This window comes from Neltuma alba, unplaced genomic scaffold (assembly GCF_004799145.2).
Source record: "Neltuma alba isolate B1F8T4 unplaced genomic scaffold, ASM479914v2 tig00012225_pilon, whole genome shotgun sequence".
Classification (NCBI taxonomy): Eukaryota; Viridiplantae; Streptophyta; class Magnoliopsida; order Fabales; family Fabaceae; genus Neltuma; species Neltuma alba.
The window spans coordinates 18,855-42,525 of record NW_021636756.1 but is presented as its reverse complement, the minus strand read 5'-3'; the positions used below and the strand labels follow the sequence as shown (position 1 = coordinate 42,525).

Below are 23,671 nucleotides of genomic sequence, written 5' to 3'. Positions count from 1 at the left end.
ACCCATCAACTCAATTGTGGGATGCTGAACCTCAAGTCTAGAAGGCTCTTATTTAGGTATGATTTTTACATTTTATATATGGTCTTTTTTTTTTTTGGGGTCAAGCTTAAATTATGTTTCTTTTAAAATGTATATGTATTATCTCAGTCTAAACCGAAGGCTACAGTATGGCGAAATACTCCATTTTTTAATCATGATAAGATAGTAATCTTATATGAAGCTAATAGAGTTGGTGGAGATGAGTCTCTAACAGCAAATGAGAAGTGAAAACGACGCCATTCATCTCCTATGGAAGCAAATTATGAAATTATCAATGACCTGGATCAACTTATCTCACAAAAAAGAGTACACACTAGATGGTGTTAAGATTTTAAATGATTGTGATACTGGTAAATAAAATCCCCTACCTTCTAAATAGCCACAAGGAGCAACTAGTGATTGTGCTAAAAGGAGAAGGAGAGAGCATGCTCAAGATAAGGAGATTGATCTCTACATAATAAAGAGCGTAGTATTTGACATGGCTACAGCAATTAGAGAAGGCAATGAAGCATTAGCTCGAGATCATGATTTAATTCATGACACTTTGAACCCGGGAAATGATTTATTACATGAGTCAAATGTTATAAAAAGAGTTTTATCTACTAGATTTCACCCATGTCAGGTGCAAAGATTTGACATTTGATAAGTGAATATGGATTTAATGCTGAGAAAAAAAGGTTTATAACAATCTTGTAAGTGATGTTGACAAGTAAGGTTTATAACAATCTTGTAAGTGATGTTGACAAGTTGAGATCAATTGTTTAATGCCCACCTTCAGCATGTAAAGCAGTAATCATGGATATAGTGTTTGGATCTTCTTCATGTTCTCATTAGGAGTAGTCTTATATCATATTATTGTTATTTGAATTCTTTTTTAATGTAGATGATATATTCGCTCGTGAATCTTTTTTCACGTGAATCTTTTAGTTTTACAAATATGGATATTTACTTTGATTGCAATATATATCAGTAAACAAGTTCAATCTATTTTTTTAATTTGTTTTTTAAGAAGGTTAGTTCAATTAAAAATATTATAATTCTTGTTATTTTTTAATTATTGTTCAAATAATAAGTAGTCATAAATAATTTGTATTATGGCAAGTTAAAGTTGGTGAATTCTATTACACGTATTTATACCTTGACAAAATAGAAAAGCGAGAAAATTCATTTTATAAGGTTAAAATAGTTAATTTTTGATTAGCTCCCCTCCCCTCCTCTTCCAAATCAAATAGGGTATCATCAAAATTTCTTTCCTCGTCTCCCCTTTATTAAAATCCCTTCCCTCCCTTCCCTTGCCATACCCTCCTTTTGGTAGCTACCCTCATCTTTTCCTCCCTCCCATTTTCTTTATTAAAATTCTTCTCCTCCTCTCCCTTCCGTTGAGCCAAACACAACGTTAAGGTTGAGAATAGATTAAAGAGAAAATTCTAATTAAATCCAATCGAAATGCTTAAATTCAAATTAAGACCTACACTTTTAACAAATTTTTAATCAGGACATAGGGCCTAATCAGTGATTGTTGACGCTATTGAATGACCACAATGCCCTTGAACCCTTTTATTATTAATATTTAGACAAAAAAATATAAGTAATTTCTTAGTGTTTAAAATTTTGTATATATAACTAAAACCTTCAAAATATTTTAAATTACAATATAAATAGCCTTTAAATAAATATTTTTTATTCTTAGGTTGTAATTTAACATATTTTATTTTAATATTTTTATTGGTGTAAGTTATATACACGTATTTCAAACATTGTAAAATTACTTATATATTTTTGGTCTCAAAAAATAATGATAACAGATGAGGAATCACTTAGGAAAATAAAATAATGAATTTTTTAAATAAAAGAAGAGCATTTTGGTTATTTAACAACATCAGAAATTTCTAATTAGGTCTCATGGCCTCGCTAGAAATTGATTAAAAATATAGGTCTAAATTTTAATTTTGATATTTTGATTGGATTTAATTGGGATTCTCTCTAGATGAAATTCATTGTTTGAAGTTTGAAAATATAGAATTAAGAAGGGAATGAAATATGATTGAAACTTTGAAAGGATACTAATCAAAATAAATGAAGCCCAAAGCCCCATCTGTCACATTACAGCGTTAAATAGAGGTTGATTTTTATATTATTAGATAGGTTGTATTTCGTCTATCATAATTTGATTTGTAATTGATTTAGAAAGGTTTTATTATCCATGATAGCTTTTTTTTTGGCCAAAAATCCATGATAGCTTTTAAATATTAATTTATTTGCCTTCTATCATGGATAAGCTAATTAAAAAGGAATTTATCTTTTTTTTAATCATTATTGACACTTTGAAGTTAAGTTATATCCTTTTTCTATCATGTTTATCTTGTTGAGTTAATAAATATTCTTTTTATAACTATGACGCTATTTTCAAATGATCAGTTGAATTTTTTTCTATCTTTGTTAGCATTTAAAATTGAGTTAAAACTCTTTCTATCATGATAAGGTTTGTCAACCCTTTCGTTTTTCCCCACTATAATAGCATTGAAAATAAATAATTTGGTAAGTAACTGTGATAAGAGGATCCTCGTTACACTCCTCCACCCAAACAACTTAGTGGAAATATTAATCAACCTCACCAATATTAATTTACACTTGTGATTTTCAACCTTCAACATACCCATTTAACTAAAACTATCAATATCAACATTCTAAACTAATCACACATTTAAACTACTACCTTCGGTCCTTAATATAAAACCTTGTTTGACTTTTATTTTGATTATAAATATAAGAGCTCAATCCACTTTGTCTCTCATATTTATACTTTTTTTTTTCCAAAGTAACCCTTCTAACAATGATAGTTCTAGTCAATACACTTAATTAGCAAGGATATTTTAGGAAAGACAACACCTATTTATGACAAATAACTAACTTAACTTACTCTCTTAATCTTTTCAAATTAGTCAACTGGCTCTTATAATTAGGATCGGAGGTAGTATCACGCATAAAAATAACCCAAATACCAAACTATAAATAATCACATTGTCAAATCTCAACAAATCCTTAACTATAGAAGTAAATACTGGCTTAAAATTTTATATAACTCAAAATTGTTCATTTTGAGTTAAAATATTTAATCTAATATGTATAACTCATTTAGAGCTAAAATAATTGGCTAAAAGATTAGTCATTATGAAAACTAAGATGAATCCTAGATTCTAACTATTCAAAAATCCAAAAAATATGAGAAGAGGAAGAGAGAAATCAGGGTTAGATAACTTCCTTTTGTACTAGGAAGTTTAAAAACACTCCCCTTATGCTGAACAAATTTGCCCTAGAAGAGCCCTAAAGTTTGCTCCATGCCTCCCTCCTATTTTCACGTCTGAGATTTGTTCTTAAAAAAAAAAAAATCAAATTTTAATGCATTCGCTGCGACTAATGACACAAAAAGGATGACGTGACTTTAAAAAAATTTATAATTACTTCTACATAACTTGAAAAATTATAAACTAGAACTCTTTAAAATACTTGATATGTCTATTTTGTAATGCAAAAAGAACCACTGAAAAAATGTTATCATTTGATTCTCAAAAATTGCCAAATACTAAGATTGCTGGGAATTTCTAAAGACATGGCTTATAATAATCAAAATTAAACTCCTAATTCCTCATGAATCCTTTATTTATCCAATTCTTCTCCTAAATGCAAGCTTAAGTAGACCCTAAACCTTAGGATAAGATTAGGATGTTACAGATTGTGTCGATTATTTCATTCAAAAATCATGTTTGAATTACGTGTTTTATGTTTGTAATGTTCCGGAGAATTTGAAGATTTGATGTTTGTAATTGTTAATAATGTATTTAAGTGATATAGGCTTGTAAAGAAAAGGATTCATTATAATAATTCAAAGAGAGCAATAGAGAAAAATAATCAGATTTTTTTCCCCGGTTTACTCATAATTTAACTCTTCCTAGTTCCTACCGCAAAGGGAGACACTCACATCATATTCTTGTGTGGTAGAAATGGTGGTAACATGAATTACATTAAATATAGGGGCAAAATTAAAAAAAGAAAGAAGTAAAAGGAAAAAGAAAGAAAGAAATCTTCATTTTGTTTTTCATTGTTTTATTAATTTCCATTCTCAATTAAAAAATATGGACAAAGGTGAAAATGAAAAAGAAATGTGAAAAAAGAGTGCGAAAAACCTAAAAAGTCTACTCTGGAAAAATTGTTTACTCATTTTCCATTATCATATCTTTCTGTAATTTTTTACATCAACTTTTTTTTTTGGGTACAGAATTTTTTACATCAACTTTAGTTTAATGCAATTCTTTCATTTTATATGGTGGCGCAAAAAAAAAAAATCTTTCATTTTGTACAATTAATTTTTTTAAAAAAGAAACCGAGAAATATTTTCGCAGTTGGCGGGACTGGACATTGAATTTTACTATTCTAGAGACTATGAAATGCCAATGAAACCATGAAAGAGTTGTTTGGACAGTGGAGGGAGCAAGGCGAGAGCAAACCCTCGCTGCCGGAGTTCCCCCACCGTGACTGGCTACGATGCAAATGCGATGCTGACCGGCAGAGAAAGCTTGATCCGATTGATAGGCAAACGCAGGCGCTTTCTTCCAAGTCGCCAGTCTCTCTTCTCCAATCCAGAACCGGTATTTGCACTTGCTCATGTTCTTTCACTCCCAAGTTATTCTGATTACTTTTCGATTTATTGCTTGATAACATGATGGCCCATAAGCGACATTTAGATTCTTGTCACTTGCATTCGGTGCGGGGACGCGTTAGCTATGTTCACCATGTGTTTGAAACTTTGTCCCACGGCTGAATATGGTCGTAGGAAACTGCATCTTTCAAGTCGGGAGTCTCCGCGAAACTCCTAGTATGTAAATCTTCATTGGGTACACTTAATTAAGAAGAAGAGGGAGTGCTTAATCTGATAATGGCATCACATATTGTCGTCTTCCTAGTTTCTATAACCATTTTGGCTTCTAAAGCCATGACTCCTGCCACCCGACACGTGTTAAACTATTTCCTTCCGATTCATAAAGGGGCGTGTCAACTTGTTTTGCCTTTTTTTTTTTTATAAAATTTTTCAAACATTCATTTGCACGGGACTACTGAATTTGAATTTTTTTTTTTTTTGGGTCAAAGAATTGGGATAATAGGTTTTGTTGTAGTGGATGATTATTTCTGATAACCTACGATGCCAAAATCTTATAAGATATTATCGATTATGGGGGGCAAGTGAAGATGGGACGAATGCCCTTCTACTTTATATTCTCTTTTCTATACATCCCACATTTCCTTTGAGAATAGTAGATGTATATCGCTTTTCTTATTGGAGATTGAAGTTAGAACAAGACATTAACAATTAACAACTTCCAAGGTATATAAGATAAAATAGCCAACAAGTAGCTGTAGAACTTGTCAGCAAGGGGGAGAGTGAATGGCTGCGTGCTTTGTATCAATACTAACTTCAGGATTCACCAGATTATTATTTTTCGGAACACCTTATTCAGTACAGTTACAATGGGTTGGTTTCAATTATCTTTATTTATGCAGATGCTTGTTTATTTGATTTTAGATCTCTTTGAATCTCTCCAATGACAATGATGGAGACGTTTGCTCGGGAAAGTTTGCTGAACAACCTCAAGAAGCTAATTTGAACCAATTTAAATATGTTGGGGATGAGACTGAGAATAAGACCCCTCATGTTGAGATAGCTTGCCCAGTTTGTGGCTGTAAGATTGATGGGGATAACTATGAGGTCAATTCTCATCTTGGTACGTAGTCTTGTAAGTCTCTTTCTCATTTGGTTAACCAATGAAACCCATAGTATGTGAAAAAGAGTCTATATCTTGAATTAGGTATATTATCATTTATGATAGAAAATCAGTATACTAGTAAAACTAAAGGAAGTTATTTTAATCTAATGTGGTATCTTGCTATGTGTGCATCATTCTGGTTGAAAAACTACTTGGCCTTTCTTAATTTTACACCATCTAATTACCTATGATGACAATTCTGGCTGAAAGCAGCCTAAGAAAAGAATACCAATTTGCTGGTTTATCCACTTTTTTGTACGTTAATTTTAGATAGCCTCTTTTGCATGATGATGGTTTTAATTCAATTTATATTTCCAGATGTATGTCTCTCTCAAAGAACCAAGCGAAAACTCACTCAGCGCACCCTCCTTCAGTTGAACTTCAGCCCAACATTAAAAGTGCAGAATATTCCTGCTGACTCGTTGAAGTCAGAAAATGCTGTGGTCCTGAGAAATTGTAATAACCATGTTCCACATAATCTAAGTAATGTTTTACCTGGTCTTACAGCCAAGGAAGAAAGTGAGAAAAAGTGTAAACTTACTCACAATCCGGACCATAATCACAATGGTTGTTGCAAAATTGGAAGCTCATCCTTGTCCTCTAAGGATGGGCTCCCAAAATTAGAGCTGGCTAATTGTAGGTCCAGTTTATCCGGGGCAACACTTGAAACTTTCTTAGTTGGTCGTAGATATACTGGTCATGAGGAGATACACCCTGGTGATACCTTCTCTCTTGTGAGGGATCCTCACAATGTTAACGATTCCAATGCCATTAAGGTTTTCATTCTTTTTCATTCTATTAGCTAGTATTGGTTTTACACATTATTGTTCTTAGGGAATTGAGCTCTTCTGTATGTTCAGGTTGTTTCTGCTGATTCTGGAAGTTCTAAATTATTAGGTTTCCTCTCTCGTGAGCTAGCACAATATCTATCACCTCTAGTGGACAATTATGGCCTTATATTTGAGGTATTAAAGTTCTAACCATACAACAAAGTTTCTGTGATTTGATTTCTTATTCCTTTTCTTTATTATGTCGATATGTGTTAAATATCTTTTATATTATTCATGAAGGTACCTTTAGGCATTCCTTGCTTCTAAGTTTAGTTTCGTGCATATTTTCACTTTTTAGATATTTTCTAGCAGGTCTTTCCATAGGAGTATACTTCATTGAAGTTTTAGTTTTGAGGTTTATTGCTATTTATGTTTTTATGTGCTATAGGGGACGGTTGTTTCATGATGCTTTGGAGTATCCATGGCTTTCATGAATTGTATCTTCAACAAATCTGAGAAAGGTCAATTTGTATATGCAGAGTCCTATTTCAGCTAGATAGATGAGAAGAATACCTTATCCACCTTCTGCTTTCCCCTCCCTTTTTCTTTATTCAATGTTTTATCTGAGGTGTTGGCACACTGCCACCCAAAGAAGAATATATTGCAGTAAAGAATAATTTTTTTATGATGAAAAAGGAGAGGAGCAGGCTGCTGGGTTGTAGTCCTCATCAGTACGCACTGTGGAATTTTTTTGCAGGGACATATCTCTTCTGTTCCGGAACATTCTGTTGATGCTGTTCCAATTCAAATTGTATGCCAGAGAGAATCAGACTTTGAAAGGGGGCTTGACGATGAAACTTTCAAATGTTTATGGGAAAATGCTCAGCATGTGGTTGAGATCAGAAGGAATGATCCCCCTTCTGTGAAGTATCAGCTCAATTTTTGTCTTATACTGAAGGAGGTGTTGAGAAGTAATTTTCACCTTTTAACTGATGATGAAAAAGAGTATCTAGGTATCAACATCAATATTCATGAGTTGTGACATATTTCTCTGGCATTTTTTCTTCAGAGTTTAAATTTTGTCTTATTTATTGACAGAGTTATTCACTTTGCTCTCAAATGATAGTCAGAGGCTTTTTATCCGGCTGTACACTAGAAAAGGTTGCGTTAACATCCAAATGTGTACTTCTCTGGCTTGATATTAAGTGTTTTGCCTTATATTTATGGTTGAATTTTGTCTACCTTAATGTTGTTTTTGAAAGCAATTATTAGAAAAGGTAAAGAAGGATTGTGTGTTCACCTTAGGGGGCAATTATAGATCACGAGAGGAAGTAGAAACAAAGTCAATGTCAGTAGGACCACTGAGCTCTCTAAATTCTTGTCAGTGCCCAAAATGAAATCATGTCCCACTGCACATTATTGGTCAGATTTCTCAAAAAGTCCAAGCATTCAAAATCTGATTTAACTAAATACTAAAGGACAAAACATGAGTGCAATCGAAATGACTACACATGAGCATAAATCATGCTGCCATTAGACTTTGCCCTCCTTACAACTACAAAAACCTTTAAAATTAATCAAACAATCTTTTCTAAACTCTGAAGAAACACTGAAGATTCAACTAATACCCCAAAAAATCTAATTGAAATTGAAATGAGTGGACAAATAGATGAAGGAGCCACTATTTCTAATTAAGAACGAAATGTAAAATGTCATGAGTCTTAAGTTGGTGAGTTTTATTGATCTAAGTGAAAGACTTGTACGGATATTTTGGTGTTAGGAATGAAATCAAACTTTCAGCAACTGTCCAGAATTTGATGCCCAGTCAAAGATATTAGAACTTTAATGTCCAAGTGACACCAACCAAGGCATGGTTTAATTGTTTTTTCATGCCACACTCCTGCCACCAGATATGGATTTCAGGGGGCTCCATATTTCCCACTTCTCTTTAAGATTGGCTGAAATTTTCTTTGTAAAATATGATAAATTAATTATAGTCCCCCATATTTGATGTGATTACCCCCCAAAAAAAAATCTTGATCTGTCCCTATCTGTGACTCTGCCCGTCATTGACATGCAAAAACTGAAGCTGTCTCATAACAGATCATCAATATTCTGATAATCCAAATGTCTTCCATTGTTTATTCATGTTATGAAACTTACAGTCCTCTGTGGAAGAATCATGCATTCAGTAGAAATGCTTCTATTACTACTCTTTGGAAACCAATGCTTGCATCAAAAGTTGAGAACTTTTCCTGTTGGTTTACATGTTGCAATATTTATAATGTTGAGTTATGCTTCTACTGACTTTCCTTTTTAGTCTGTTTTATTGTTGTGCTTTTGGACTTGACAAACATCTTATGTTGTTTTCTTGTCTAGGGCCTTGGTTTCGAATGTCTTGTATATCCTATACTGAAATAATAGATGTTCAAAAAGCAGCGAAGGGACTTGCTGGTAATTTAATAAAAGTTGTAAGATTTGTTTTGTGTAGCCAACTACCCCTAGTGGGATAAGGCTTGTTATTATAAGATTTGTTTTTTCTTTCTCTTCCAATACAATTAGCTTTCGTTTTCATAAAAAATATCACCAGCTTTTGGTGACCTGTCTTTGGTATTGTCATATTACAGACAAAGGATATGTATGTTATGTTGAAGATGGAGACCATGTATGTGAAAGTGAGATGAAAGATATTTTGAATACGCTCACGGTCTCTGAGCTACGTGAAATTTGGTGTCTTCTTGAAAAGGTTAGATTCTATAGCCATTTTTGTGTCCGTAGTTTATTTTAATTTCAAACTTCATGCATAAATGGATTTTGTTAATTATTGGAGGATTAAAATTGCTACTACTGCCGATTAAGTCAAGCGGAAAGACTTGATACCCTTTGATTAAGGGGCTGGTTTAAATTTGATGTATTAAAAAAAAAAATTATGGTAGGAGAGCATTGCCTCATTTGGGGGATGATGCAACTTGACTTTGGATAAACAGCACTGACTATCGGTAGCTTTCACAAAAAATTGCTATATATCATGGTCTTTGCTCTTGCATTGTGTACAAGATTCACACTCATAGGAATCCAAATTTTTGAATCTAGGAATCAAATATGCCGTACTAGGAATGGATAGTTGTTTTCTTTGATGCACATAAAGTAGTACTAATTTTTCCATGACAAAATCTGTTGTGGGCAATCTATTTGTCTGTTGAATGTTTAATGGGTTAAGCATTTGCTTCCTGTTTCAGAGAACTCACTAAATCGGGATAAGGAAGTTGATGATGTTGAGTATTAAGCTAGATTTGCCCCACCAAGAAAAAAAATCAGTATATGATTTTATTTAATACTCTATGTAGGAAGCTTTCTTGTTTTCTAGGTTGCTTGGCTGTTAATGAATTTACCAAGTTTGAGGAGCAGTTGTGGGTTGAGATAAAAAGTCGAATGTGAATGTTTTCTCTACAATTAGTTGAGTTATTAAAAACAAGGGGTGCAAGCTTTTTCCGAGACTTAACAAGTGTCTAGTTTACATGGGTTGTTTTGTTGGAGCGCAGTTTTAGTGAATATCTCTTCCCTTACAAGGACCTTGTATGGGATATCATTCTGCATTTTGGGCTGAAAAAAATGTTTTCTATATGAAAACTTTGTTCTGTTAATAAACACTAACAATTATTGGGTTGCTTGAGCTAATTCTCTTGTTCTTCAGGACAAGATAATTTTACTCGTTCAGTTTCGTTTTTCAGTTTTATATGCTGCCCTACTATTATCTTATCCTTTAAGCTTGTACTGTCTCCTCTGTAGAATACGTTCAGGCTTCAAACAATACCTATTTGATTCAGTTTTGCTAGCTATGTTTCACGAATGTAGACCTGACGCAAACAGTGTTCTTATTTTCTTTTTCATATCTTTTATTACCTTTAGCTATGATGGAAACCAGTATTTTTGTGCATTGTTGTGTTATTAATTGGAGCATTTTGGATGGATCCTCCTAAATTTGGTTGTATCTCTAGTAGATGCTCCTAAATTGATGAATGGCTTCTGATGACTACAGAGTAAGAGACCTCCTGTGGACAGATACGGGCCAAACAATTAAACATCATACAGTGTTTCTCTATAGGCATGAGTAGGAGGCACTACAGATCTCTCTTTATTTCTTCTTGATCTATATATAAAATTTCTGTTGTTTTCTGATAATGTTCCAGAGTTGCAATCGTGGGTTGAGAAAGCAAGATCTTGTTGCATCTCTTCTTTCTTCATACGCTGATGGACTGTGGTATTTACTATTCAGAATTTTTGTTCTTCTTGTCTTATAGATAACTTTTAATGGAGCCTTTCATGGATCATTTCAACTCAAAAGTTTAAACTTTTTCAGTGAAAATTCATGATTAGTTTTATTTTTAGATATTAACCAGTGCCTAACACAAAGGCACTTTGGGCTGGAATTGTGAACAAGGCAGAGACTCACCTTTATACGTTGTCCTCACCACTTGGTCATAGAGGCTTCTTGATATCATGTCACATACTGTTTCAAATTGAGTAATTTGCATTTAAATGAAGGCCCATGCATAATCTTAATATAATATTTAATAGCAAATAAGCGTCTTTTTTTTTTTTGGTTCTCTCTGTGCAGGCCGTTTCTATCAACTGAGATTTTGAATAGAACTGGCACCTGTATCAAAATAGCTTCAAAAGCTGAAACTCTCATGTGGCGTGCTGAGGTTCTTTTGTTTGTTTCCTTCAGTTGCTCTTTCTTATGGAAGAATTTAGTTAAACGTGATAATTTTAACGCTTTGGTATTTGCCACAGAGGCTTTTTTTCCTAAATGGAGAGCAGGATCTCTCAACGTTTCTGCTTGTTGACATGGGAAAAGTTAAGTATCCAACTTATAGTTGCATAACATCAGAACCAATTTTCTCAAACCGCAGTGACCTGCTCTTGTACGAGGAGGTATATGTTGTGTTTCAGACTTCAGAGATACTATTTGCCTCTTATTGCCACCTCAAGACACAAACACTTATATCAACTAGTTTTACAGGCCATTGAAGTTGCTCAGATAATGGATGAAGCTCTTGATACACATGACAATGAATTGGTATTGAAATGCATAAAGATTGCTGAATCCCATGTGTCTACTGTTTTGCCAATCCAGTACTCGACTGCTGAATCAGTAGTTTCATTTCGTTGTTTATATACTGCATCATGGGTACATTCCAAAGTGGTCACGTTAGGGATTTCATTTCTTGAGCAACTGCGCAGGTATGGAGATTCTAGGTTGAATATACTGGCACTTGCTCCTTTCTCTATTTAGTTACAGTTTCATGAACTTATCTTTGTATTCAAGTACCAATTCTGCATATGGGATCACACCTACATCCGTTTGATTTCAGCTGCCCAAACATATAATGACACACAGCATTTTGGCTGGGCTCAGCATGTTGAGGCAGGGCCTGAAATCCCTAGATGACTGGGTTTATCGGTTAAGAAACCCCTCAACTCATGATGATATGACTAGCTCTTATATTTTGGAGTTGATCTCCTCAAAATACCCTTTTTAATTATGACTATCCTAGGATGGAAACTCACTTAACATGTTTGGAGAATGAATTATAAGTTTGGGAGACAAAGTAAATTGAAGTTTTATATTTAAGATCAAATTCAACCTCCCAACTAACTCTTATATTAGGACTGGAGGTAGTATAATTTTATGTCAATTTTCTTTTTGTTGTGTTTCAACTTTAGTGTTTAGTTAATGGGGTATCTTATCTAAAGCAGAGTGCTGTACTTTAGCTTTTCCTTTGTTCTCATCTGCTCTCTGCCACTTTTTTCCCTTTTTTTTTTTTGGGTCAGAAAAAGTATATAATATCATAAAAACAAAACAGAACAACTCAAAGTTTAAAGGCAAAGGAAACAATAGAAACCGAAAAAAACTATGAAATAGCAGAAACAAGCTGGTTCACTCCTAGAGCAGCAGTTGAGAACGAACAGATCTGGTTCACTCCTATAGCGGTGGCTGAGAACAAACCGTGACAGAGAAGGGGAGAAGATGAAAAATCCATCCAAGAACACATACCCTTAATGTACTTGAAGCTGCATACCAAAACAATCACAAAACCAGGCAAGCAAAGATGCACCAGTTAACAATCCATCAAGAGGAGAAACCAACAAACAAAAGAAGAAATTACTGGGATTGGGGGGCATAAAACCCAACCATAGAGGCCACAAATCCATTACAAAACTTCTTAGCTCATCCAAAGAAGCTAAGTTGCAAGAGAGAGCAACAAATTCCAAAGGGATCATGCTCTCAAGAAAGAAGCTCCACCAACCACAGCCAAGTTGAGCAAATTCAACACAGAGAACCAGAAGGTTTTTATCCTCTAGATTTCTAGTCAATCAGTGACCAATCTCCAAAGCCACAGCAGAAGCAATCCTCTCTCTTAAACCAGAACCATCAATCCCAGCAACTACTAACACTAAATTCCTAAAATCAAATACAGACCAAAGACAGCCAGGCGGCACCCATCTTAAATCATCCTTAATTTTCAGTGCAGCCCTTTTCACTGCCACAAAGAAACTAAACTTCTGAACCTTCCATTCTGCAAAGATTGAAGCAAAGTAAACAAATGAACTACCAAAAAATCCCAAGCTAACGGCATCTCCCCAAAAGATATCTTTGTCTCAAAAGGAAAATAAACTAAAGCCCCCTATAACCTTTGAAAAAACTATGGCAAGCACTATCTCAGATAAAACCAACGGTACAAACTAGCAGCAACAATCATTTTGAGCAGAAACCAAAGTTCTCCTCATATTCCAAAACCACCAAGAAGCATAAATCAGACGAACTAGCGCAACACACACTTGAGAACAATTAATCATACCATATGGTCAAAAGGACTTCACAAAGAGGCTATTAGTAGAAAGAGTACGAGATCTTGTTACCTCACAAGGCCAAGGCAAAAGAATCCCATGGAACAGACTTACATCAAGGCAGCACTGCTTGCAACACAAAGAACTCTCCTTCACCCATTCTCCTCTGACCAAAATAGCTTTCAGATTTCACCATCTCTGATGCTGTTCCCATCGATTCACAATTTGTGTTCTGTTTTCGTCTTCGCCATTCTTGTTGAGGCACTTAATCATGCTATCCGCTAATCTTCCTCCTTCAAATCCATAACTAGCAAAACTACAGAACTCGCCCTCATCTTCAGATCTTGCAAAATCTCCAACTCACACGCACACACCAACGCGCATACACTAGACTCACTCTTCCATGACCGCTGCTGGGGAGAGGACACCGATGGAAGTCACTCACCAAGGGGCGTTTTGTGCTCTCACGGGGTAGAGAATTTGCTCTTGTGAGAGGAGAGAATTTTTCCTCTTCTCTGCCACTTAATAACATAATGAATTAACCCAATTTTGGTCTGAAGCAAGGCTATCTGTTGGAGTCATATTAGTGGATGCGGGATAGGCTCTCAGTTTAGCATCTGCGACTAACTACATTTGGACAACATTGCAACAGCACATAGCATAATAATATCGTAATGCTCTTGGTTTGGATTTATCAACATAAAAATGGGTGTAGTTTATGATGTAGCTCATAGTTCTACCGACACTGTTATATGATTGCAGTTATTTATCTAATTGTATTCTCAGGTACAGTGATGCAATTGGCTTATTGAAGCAGCTGCTGAGTTTTTTCACACATGATGTAAGACGAGGATATTGGACGCTGAGGTTATCTGTTGACTTGGAGCACCTAGGCTATATTGATGAGAGCCTTCAGGTAGCTGAAAATGGGTTGCTTGATCCATGGATACGTGCTGGTTCAAGAGTGGCACTTCAAAGACGGGTTCTTCGCTTAGGAAGACCACCAAGGAGATGGAAAGTTCCAAGTTTTTCAAAGTCCATAAACAGGGAGATCACGGAGGTAACGACTGTCAATTTAGTGATTTCATGGTTTGCCTGTTCAGGATTCTGATTTGCTTGTCGAAAAGAATTGTCAAAATCGCTGATCATTATGGTAATATTATGGCTTTTCTATTGTGACTGCTTCTATGATTCAGGTTTATGTTCAAGGGAGACCTTTGAATTCTGAATTGGGTGCTAAGAACAGGTTCTATAATGAAGAGGGGGAGCAGTGTGGAGTGGAACAGCTTGCTTTGCATTATTACGTTGAGATGGAAGGCGGATGGCAGGGTGTTCATACAGAAAGTGGTATATGGCTGACCATTTTTGGGCTTCTTATGTGGCACATCATATTTGCAGATGTACCAAATGTCTTCTACAATAGATTTCAGGTACATTTTATTGGAGTAATTAAACTTTCCATCTTTGCTTCATCTTACACTGTATTGGTCTTTGGTCCCAGTTACTTGATGAAACTTTCGAGAAGAATAGTATTATACTACATTCGGTCTTTAATATAAGAGCTGGATAACTAATTTTCGGATATTAAGAAAATTAGCTATTTGTAATAAATGGATGATATCTCTTCTAAAATACCTTTATCAATTATGTGCATTGGAATTAACTTTTGATAAAAACTCTTTAACATGTGCAATCACTATAAGGATTACCTAGGAGCAAAATGAATAAATATTGAAGATAAAGTATATTAGGGTCTTATATTTAAAACTAAACTGAATCTCTAACTAACTCTTATATTAAGGATTAGAGGTAGTATACTCCTGCACTAACCAAGAATTAGTCAGGAAGTTAACTAGCTGAATTACAATAGTAACAAGTGAGAATAACAAGGAAAAGTAGACACCACTGACTTTTAACAGGCCAGAGTCTCTCAACCCGAGTTTCTGCAAATTCATCGTCCCTTCACTACCTAGACCGGTTGTAAAAAATCCTCGAACCATCATACACTCAAATCTCATGAACCATGTGAGCTAGTAATTTAGTGACAGTGTTTCCCTGATAAATGAAGAATGGATACCCTTAATTGTGGGGGTAAACTCAGGGTAAATACACGAGGGAGAGTATCTAGCCCACTTATGCACATTCTCCTTCCTTTCTCTCTCTTTTCTCTTTAAATAAACTTACCGCCCCTGAATTCTATGAATTGAGGAAGAAAAAGATGGCTTATTGGGATTGATTGGGAGATCAGTTCCTTTCTCCCTTGTGTATGTATGCTTCCTATGATTTCAAGAAATTTAAGAATTATTTGATATTTCTTCAATTGTAAGAGTGCCTATTTCATTCTAAATCATACTTGGTAATCTGATTGAAAGCTCCTTAAATTTACAGATTGCACCTTTCGATCTTGTCACGGATGGATTTTATACAGCGAGAAAGAGTATCATAGAATCTCATCTTCGGCAAATTCATGATGGCATGGCTGAGGAATTTCTCATAAAATCATGGGAAACACATTATGGTACGAGATGTAGAGGAGTCAATTGGGATTGCCATTCTTTAGATGAGCTTCGTGCTGCTGTTGCGTGTGTCGGAGGACCCTGTTTGGCCTCTCTCTGCAGACTATTTGCTCAAGACTATCAGAGCTGGTCCAGTGGAATGCCAGATTTACTGCTATGGCGTTTCCATGGGGAATACAGTGGTGAGGCCAAGCTTGTTGAAGTTAAAGGTCCCAAAGATCGCCTCTCCGAACAGCAGCGAGCCTGGCTGCTTCAGCTTATGGATTGTGGATTCAAGGTAGAGGTTTGTAAGGTGAAGCCATGATGAATTAGTACACAAGTGGCCCAAAATAGCTGGAGAAGCAAATGAAAATGAGAGCTTAGCAAATTTTTCTTTTGCTTATGAGAATGGTTTTACCTCGCAAATATTCATTGTTGAGCATTACTTTGGTTGGATACCAAGGAGCTGTTTCTCGGACCATTACTTTGGTTGCTAATATTCATTGTTGAACATTGCTTTGGATGGATACAAAGGATGCAAATATCCATAAGTTGCCCAAAATATTTTTGTTTTTTGTTTTCTTTTTAGGTTTTTGGATCTGAGAGGAATTTCGTTGCTTGTGGAATTCAAGGAACAGGTGAAGAGGAGGGAAATGACTTATCACATGCAATAATCTGTGGGCAAGAACCATCAACATATCAATATATGGCATAATGGAGCTTACTTTTTATATTCTGTAAGGGAAAATTTGTTTAAATTTCGGTGTAATGGTATGAATAATCGAACAATCACCATCAATTTTAATATTTATACTTCCATTCTATGGCATAAATCTTTTGACTTTTTGAACCTCCAATGCATAATAGATGATGTAAAAAGCGAAGTATGAGAGAGCTCGTTTGCAAGGCTGGGACAAAAGTAAAATGAAGGAAGGACATCTTAAAGCAATGATTATGAGGGATAAGATCAAAATTTGAAAGTGCCCTATCTGTCAAGACCAGAACAGATTTTTCTAAGGGGAGTGTTGAAGTATGACAAGTTGACAACACATTTTCTTTGAGGGCTTAGGCTTGCTCTTAAGAATTTGTGATATTGCATTGCTAGAACCCATGTACATTTGAAAGAGGTTGAGCTCCTTACTTCTCTTATGCTACAATCCTCTTTCCGTTGAGCTCCCTTTCTCCTCGGTCTACAGAGAAAAAAATGTAGGACTGATGTCAACAGTTTATTATGAAAAAAAAGATTCGTTGAGCCGAAATCACTAACTATATTTAGCCGTGTTGTGAATAAAATTTGGATTAATTATGCATTATTATACTATTAATTAGTAAAGAAACAAGGTTAGTAGTTGCTGACACGATTTATGCTTAATAAACATCTAGATTAGTTTTACTACAATAGTTAAATAAAATCAAAATTATACAGGTTATGGATTATATATAGTTGCAAGGAGACAATTATAATTTTTTATTTATACGATGATAACAAATATTCTATCATTTTATTTTTAAAATTTTTTAAAATTTGTATTTTGTGACAACTTACATGTCGTTTAGTATCAACTTTAATTAACATATTATGAGCATAGAGTCTAATGTTTATAATTTAAAAAATTGTAAAATTCAATAAAACAACCACAGAAGCCTATCAAAAATCAAGTGAAATTATAAGGATTTACAAATTAATATTCTTATATATATATATAAAAATATAAACTCGGATATCTACCTCTATACTCATTAAATTAAATAAAAAGAATATATTTGATTCCCAGCTCTCATTTCATAGATGGGTGGATTATTGTCTTTTGCTTTCCATATCTCGACAAGGATTATGTAATCTTTATCGGATAATCCAAGTTCTTTTTTAAAGAAATATAAAGAACATATTGAATGTAGCAAAAGAAATTTATTGAAAATGTAAAACTCATTCAATTACAAATCCCGCAATACAAATTTTGGCCATGAAAGGAAAAAAGACAGTGAAGAATAAGCAGCAAAGCTGCGCGACGATATACATATAGAACGTGAGAGGCACCCTACATACTTGAGACAAGCTTCTTATTCAACACAGATTCATCACTAAGAACATCATCATCTTCATCATCGTTAACTTTCTGATCTCTTTTAGTATGAGAAGGAGCAAAGCTAAGTAACTGCTTAGCATTCTGAGTCAGCCATGGCTTCACTTCCACCACCGAATCGAACTCTCTGTAACGTCCCTTCTCATCCACAGCCCATATCTTCAGGTAATACTTCGTCCCAACCACCACCTGCTTCTTTGCCTCCACCACCTTCATGAACTCCACCTTCTTCTTCCGTCCTCCTAGGACTCCGTTCTGGCAGTCGCCTCCGGCAAAAACGGCGTCTTTTGGTGACACTACAACTACTCCGACTCTCTCGTTGTACTCGTCCACAGAAAACCTCCCCAGCTCCTGCACCTCCTTGTTCCTCCTCACGTCTCCCATGTCCGTCTTCTCCCCCACCATCATAACCCTCCCATCCGACGCCGTAACAAGGACCAATAGGACGGTGACGAAAGTCGCCAGGGTGACGGCGGGTGAGTTTAGCATCGTGAACACCATGTCGAAGAAAGCTTTGAGAATGTGTTTGTTAATTTTGCGTCTTGGTGAAGGAAGAAGGGGAGAGGATGTGGGGTATATATAGAGGAGGGTGACGGAAACGGCGTGCCGCATATTGGAAAGAGTGGGGAGGTAAACGACAGAAGATTTGGATCGGGAATATATTATTGGGCGGCTTCTTGTTATATATGTATTTGTATGTATATGTGTGTATATATATATGTTATCACATCGGGTTCTGGTGCGTGATGGAGGAAGATGACGAGATGAAGGGTATGGGGAAATGGCAGGGAGAGAGAGAGAGAGAGGAACTAGTGGCTTTTGTCGTCGCTGATCTTCACAAAATTGTTCATGGCCGACGTAACAGATAAGGATGTGCGAGTATCAAATTTGGAGGCTGACACGTCCGTACATGCATGTAATTGTGGGAGCTGGCACTGATGCTGAGAAAATGCTCCGCCCAGTTGCACTTTTCCAATCACATGTAAATAAGTAAAATATGATACATGAACATGTGTTGATTAGAGAATCTAATGAATATAAGAAACTTATGTAAATACTACTTTACTCAAACTTATATAAATACTACTCTTCCGATCCTTAATATAAGACTCATTTAACTAATTTGATTAGATTAAGGAAGTTAGGTAAGTTAGTTAATTATAAGAAATGTGACACGTTTTTCCTAAAATACCATAATTATCTTTCTTAATACCCCATCTCCTTCTTCTACTTGATTATGGTTGAGGGAGTATCCATAGGGATAATTTAGAGAAAATTGATAAATATGAGAAATGAGTCTTATATTTAGAATCAAAATCAACTCAACAATTATGTCCTATATTAAGGATCGGAGGAGTACTTTACTCCATCTATTTCTTTTTATAAAATCCAAAATTTTGAACCACTCCATCCCTTTTTACACTAACAATATCAGATTATTTGAGCATTAAATAAATACATTTTTACTAATTATGTTCTTAATTTTTTTCATACTATCTCTTTCATCATTTTTCATATTATTACTATCTCTTATTTACCCACCTATAAGCATAATTAGAAAATAAAAATATACTATACATATTTATTATTTTTAACTAACTTTAATAATTTTTGTCAACCACATGTGATTCATCAGTCATTCAGATTTTATAATAAGCGATAGATGAAATATTAGACCTCTGGTGAGAGGTCAAAAAACGCCAATCAAGAGGGTATGGTCTAGGTTGGGGTCTGAGCTCAGCCTTACCTATGTAGAAAGATGGCTTGACCATAGGTTGGGAAAATGGGCTGAATTGTGCATGTCAGTTTAGGGCCAAAAAGTGTGAGGGCCGAGTTTATAATTTTTCTTTTTAAATGATAAATAGATTTAAAAAGGTTAGTCTTGTGGGGCTGAGGGTTTAAACAGGTCAGTCATGTAGGGCTGAGAGCGAGCCAATTTATGGCCTTCAATAATTGTTTTGTTTTTTTAATTTTTTTTATATAATGCTAATATTATTATTAATTTTATATTATTAATAATATTTCAAATATTCAGTTATTATTATTCTTTTTTAATTAAATTTTATAAAATGGTTTGATTTATTTAGTTTCGGACAATGATTTGTTCAATTAAATTTTAAAAAAATAGGTTAATTTGGACTTTAATAATATTTTGATTTATATTATATCTGTTGATATTTTTAAACTATATATATTTGATAAGAGAATATATTTATACTTATATAACTTGTGATTCTATGATTTGAATTAGAAATTTATGAGTTTCAATGATAATTTATCTCAAATTAAAATAAAATAATAGCTAAATTGTAAAATTTAAAAGTAAAATTTTTTATGAAGAAAAGCTTGACATTTTTACCTTTAAAGAAAAGCATACTCATAAAGAAGAGCACTTAATGATAGTGATAGCGAAGTTTCAAAAAATTTATGATAATTTTTGTTTATTGCACATTTACACCGTTGATAAAATTTTTGGATGTTGTTGTCTTGTTCATGGATGGTTTAGATGTTCTTGAATATTGATGAATGTTTGGATATGATGATGTTTTGTTTTTGTGACTTAATTTTATTCACATTCATGCTTTTTATTACTAATTTCATTGCTTTATTTTTTATTTTTTCAATGAAACATGCGGAGAATATAAAAAATTATATATTTTTCTTTAAATAGGCCGAAAACCAATGGACTGATTTTGAGCATGCCATTTTAAGGGCTAAGCCTAACAAAACGAGACATTTATGAAATTTCAACCTTATAAGGCTAGTTCCTTTAAGCCTGAGCTTTTGTAAGATTGTCCCCAAAGATTAGGTTGGCTTATATTCTCAGTACTGTTTGACCAAACCAAGAAACTCAAGCCTACAACCAAGCTTGTTGAACTATGCCTATTTTTGTAAGGGCTAGTTTGAGTATGATAAGATGATCTATATATATATATATATATATATATATATTATAAACATATAAATACACACACAATATATATATAAATACACACACATAGAATTATTATTGGTGTAAGTCAGATTATATTATTATTATTAGTTAATAAATATAGTTAAAAAATTCATGTTGTTAATAAGCCAATTTAAAGAGCTTACTTAGGGAAATGTATATCACTCTAGCTCCGAATAAAAGTCATTTATAGGTTTGTTAAAAAAGGGTCATTGATGAGAAAAATTTTTAGTTCTAAATATAAGTTACTTGCACTATATTTAATGCTTATATTTTAATGGTATACTTATTTAATTCTCATCCGAAAGAAAGAGAGAATGGAAAGGTAATGAGAATGATTTATAAATGTATATAGAGAGGAATAAAACTTTAATAAGGGCAAAATTAGAAAATTTTGTCAATTTAATACATTTTTTTATGTATGAAAATATATTATAAATAACTTATATTAAGAGCTAGAGTGGCAGGGTAAAACCTCTCTTGCTAATGCTTTTAAAATTAACGTTGATGGTATTGTTTCATTTTCGCCTAACAAGGCAGGATGTAAGGCAGTAGGGCTGTGCAAAAACCCAGTGGCCTGGTGTGATCCGGTTCAACTCAAGCAAACTTGGTCCAATCTGGTCTAGAAAAAATTAGCCTGAAACAAGACTGGACTAGACTGGACCGAACTAGTCTCATCAGGCTGAACTGGACTAGGGACTGGCTCCTCCAGACCAGTTGGTCCAGTTCAGTCTAGCCTAGTTTTTTTAAATTATTATTTATATAATTTTAATTTGATTTAATTTTTCTATATAAGTTTTTTTATCTATTTAAATTATCAAGATTTATCTATTAACTTCCTAAATAATGAGCATGCATATATATTTTCTACAATATAAGATCTATATTAATGAGGATTAATTAATAAAACATGACATTATTGGGAAATTGAAAGGGAATGATCAAATTTGATGAACTTTGGATTAAAATATGTGCAAAATTTTATATAGTAAGTTATAATCTTGTCTTCTATTGAAGAAATTTTTTCTTTAAAAAAATTAAATTTAGGTCCTGGACTGTCTGGATTGATCCAGGTAGTCCAAAAGACCAAGTCCAGTCCAACCTGACCTCGGGTTAGTACTGGATTGAACCAGACCTCGGGCTATCTTTTTCAGCTCGAGGTCTTTACTGGATCAGACTTCGGGTTGATAACAAACTCGGTCTAGTCTAATCTATACACACCCCTATAAGGTAGGATGTGGAGAAGTTATTAGAGATCATAAAGAAAATTGAATTGTTGGATTTAATCAGTTGTTGGGACATTGCAAGGATTTGCATTGGGTGCTCATCAGGTGATAAGTACCCAGTGCTCATCACCCATCTGGACGGTCCAGATTTGATCTGGACGGTCCAGATTTATTTTTATTTTTATTTTTTAAAAATATTTATTTTAATAAGTATAAGATAAAAAATAAAGATAATCTCATAACTATCATTCTTTAAAAATATAATTTTTTCTATTTTAAAATAATTATTTAATAATATTAAATTTGGACTGTCCAAATTAAATCTGGATGGTCCAAATTGCTCACTAGATGATGAGCACTGGGTGCTCATCACCTGATGAGTACCAAATGGGAACCCGATATTGCAATGTTTTTGAAGCTAAGGATTGGGCTCGCAAGGACTATAGCTCGCTTGGGACCTTGAAAACATCTTACAGTGTGTTTAGATTAACATTGATAAAAATAATTTTTATTTCAGTTGATTTTTAAAAATTTAAATTAGGATTAAAAATCAGATAGTGTAATTTAATTTATGTTTGGATTAATTTTACAAAAGTTAGTTTGAAAAATTGATACTTATTTAGATTCTCATTTGTTTTGAAAAGGCGCAATTTTTTTTTTTTTGCTTTTACCGTACTGTATTCCCCCCCCCCCAAAAAAAAAAACACACGAATGTTGAAATAACCCACCAACTAACATTTCACACTGTTTTTTTTTTGTCTCAACGGAAATCCAAACAAAGCCTTAGCAAATGTGGACTTGTTCTGCTCTTCTATTTTCCGTGATTGTCTGCCTCATCTTCTGACGGCATGCGACAAAGATTGTATGGGACCTAATCCCCACTTGGCTCTTACTTTTAGCCGTCTTATGCCCAAAAATTAAGGATTAAGGTGCATGCGCCATATTAAAGTATTTTGTTAAATGAGTCAAGTATCTTAAAGTATTTTGTGGTATTTTTAACATCCTAAAATATTTGTTTAAGTGCATCATATACCATAAAGTATTTTGTAGTTCATCTAATAATTAGATATATCTCTTCAGATCTGTCCAATACCCTAAAATATGCTACTTTATGTTATTTGATATACGTTCATTTAATAGAGTTTTGAAAAGTTGATGACAAGCTAAAAGTGTAAATGGTTCTGAAAAAAATTAACACTCTAAAAGTAAAATTACATCATAAAATATTTTAAGATCTCCTGGACGCATCATATAATATTTTAAAGTACCGTACATATTTGACGGCATATTTCACCCTGTTCGGCATACCTTAATCCGAAAATTAAAGAACATAGGGGGTGGAAGGATTAGAACTTTAGATTGCAATATGTGTAAAGCGGTTTTGTCTGGTCTCCTGACCTGCCCCCTCATTTGGGTTAAAAATTGTTTATTTG

The 23,671-nt window shown here is 34.0% G+C and overlaps 2 protein-coding genes across 3 annotated transcripts; one reads left to right on the top strand and one right to left on the bottom strand.

Moving 5' to 3' along the window:
- The first annotated feature begins 4,493 nt into the window (after nucleotides 1-4,493).
- Nucleotides 4,494-16,706, top strand: LOC114725089 (fanconi-associated nuclease 1 homolog). Of its 2 annotated transcripts, none has more exons than XM_028911551.1 (15): nucleotides 4,494-4,685; nucleotides 5,618-5,816; nucleotides 6,177-6,634; nucleotides 6,719-6,823; nucleotides 7,386-7,641; nucleotides 7,727-7,789; nucleotides 9,008-9,082; nucleotides 9,256-9,374; nucleotides 10,819-10,889; nucleotides 11,247-11,334; nucleotides 11,423-11,563; nucleotides 11,652-11,872; nucleotides 14,267-14,540; nucleotides 14,677-14,910; nucleotides 15,869-16,706. In XM_028911551.1, exons 1-15 carry the CDS (start codon nucleotides 4,593-4,595, stop codon nucleotides 16,298-16,300), a joined length of 2,829 nt encoding a protein of 942 aa, XP_028767384.1. In that variant the 5' UTR covers nucleotides 4,494-4,592; the 3' UTR covers nucleotides 16,301-16,706. The 2 variants fall into 2 exon arrangements, with proteins under 2 accessions (XP_028767384.1, XP_028767383.1); XM_028911550.1 differs by having other exon boundaries at nucleotides 15,853-16,039.
- A 1,308-nt stretch (nucleotides 16,707-18,014) lies between these two features.
- On the bottom strand, nucleotides 18,015-18,671 carry LOC114725092 (cysteine proteinase inhibitor 2-like). The gene is made up of 2 exons (XM_028911553.1): nucleotides 18,363-18,671; nucleotides 18,015-18,314 (listed from the first exon to the last, which is right to left on the bottom strand). Exons 1-2 carry the CDS (start codon nucleotides 18,669-18,671, stop codon nucleotides 18,015-18,017), a joined length of 609 nt encoding a protein of 202 aa, XP_028767386.1.
- Nucleotides 18,672-23,671: the final 5,000 nt, after the last annotated feature.

Bases quoted from the DNA above. Each gene is read 5' to 3' on its own strand.
- LOC114725089 (XM_028911551.1), top strand. From the start codon at position 4,593: ATGCTGACCGGCAGAGAAAGCTTGATCCGATTGATAGGCAAACGCAGG. The intron at 11,564-11,651 runs GTATATGTTGTG...CTAGTTTTACAG, and splicing joins ACCTGCTCTTGTACGAGGAG to GCCATTGAAGTTGCTCAGAT. The intron at 14,911-15,868 runs GTACATTTTATT...TTAAATTTACAG, and splicing joins TCTTCTACAATAGATTTCAG to ATTGCACCTTTCGATCTTGT.
- LOC114725092 (XM_028911553.1), bottom strand. From the start codon at position 18,671: ATGCGGCACGCCGTTTCCGTCACCCTCCTCTATATATACCCCACATCC. The intron at 18,315-18,362 runs GTTGTAGTGTCA...GGCGACTGCCAG, and splicing joins ACAACGAGAGAGTCGGAGTA to AACGGAGTCCTAGGAGGACG.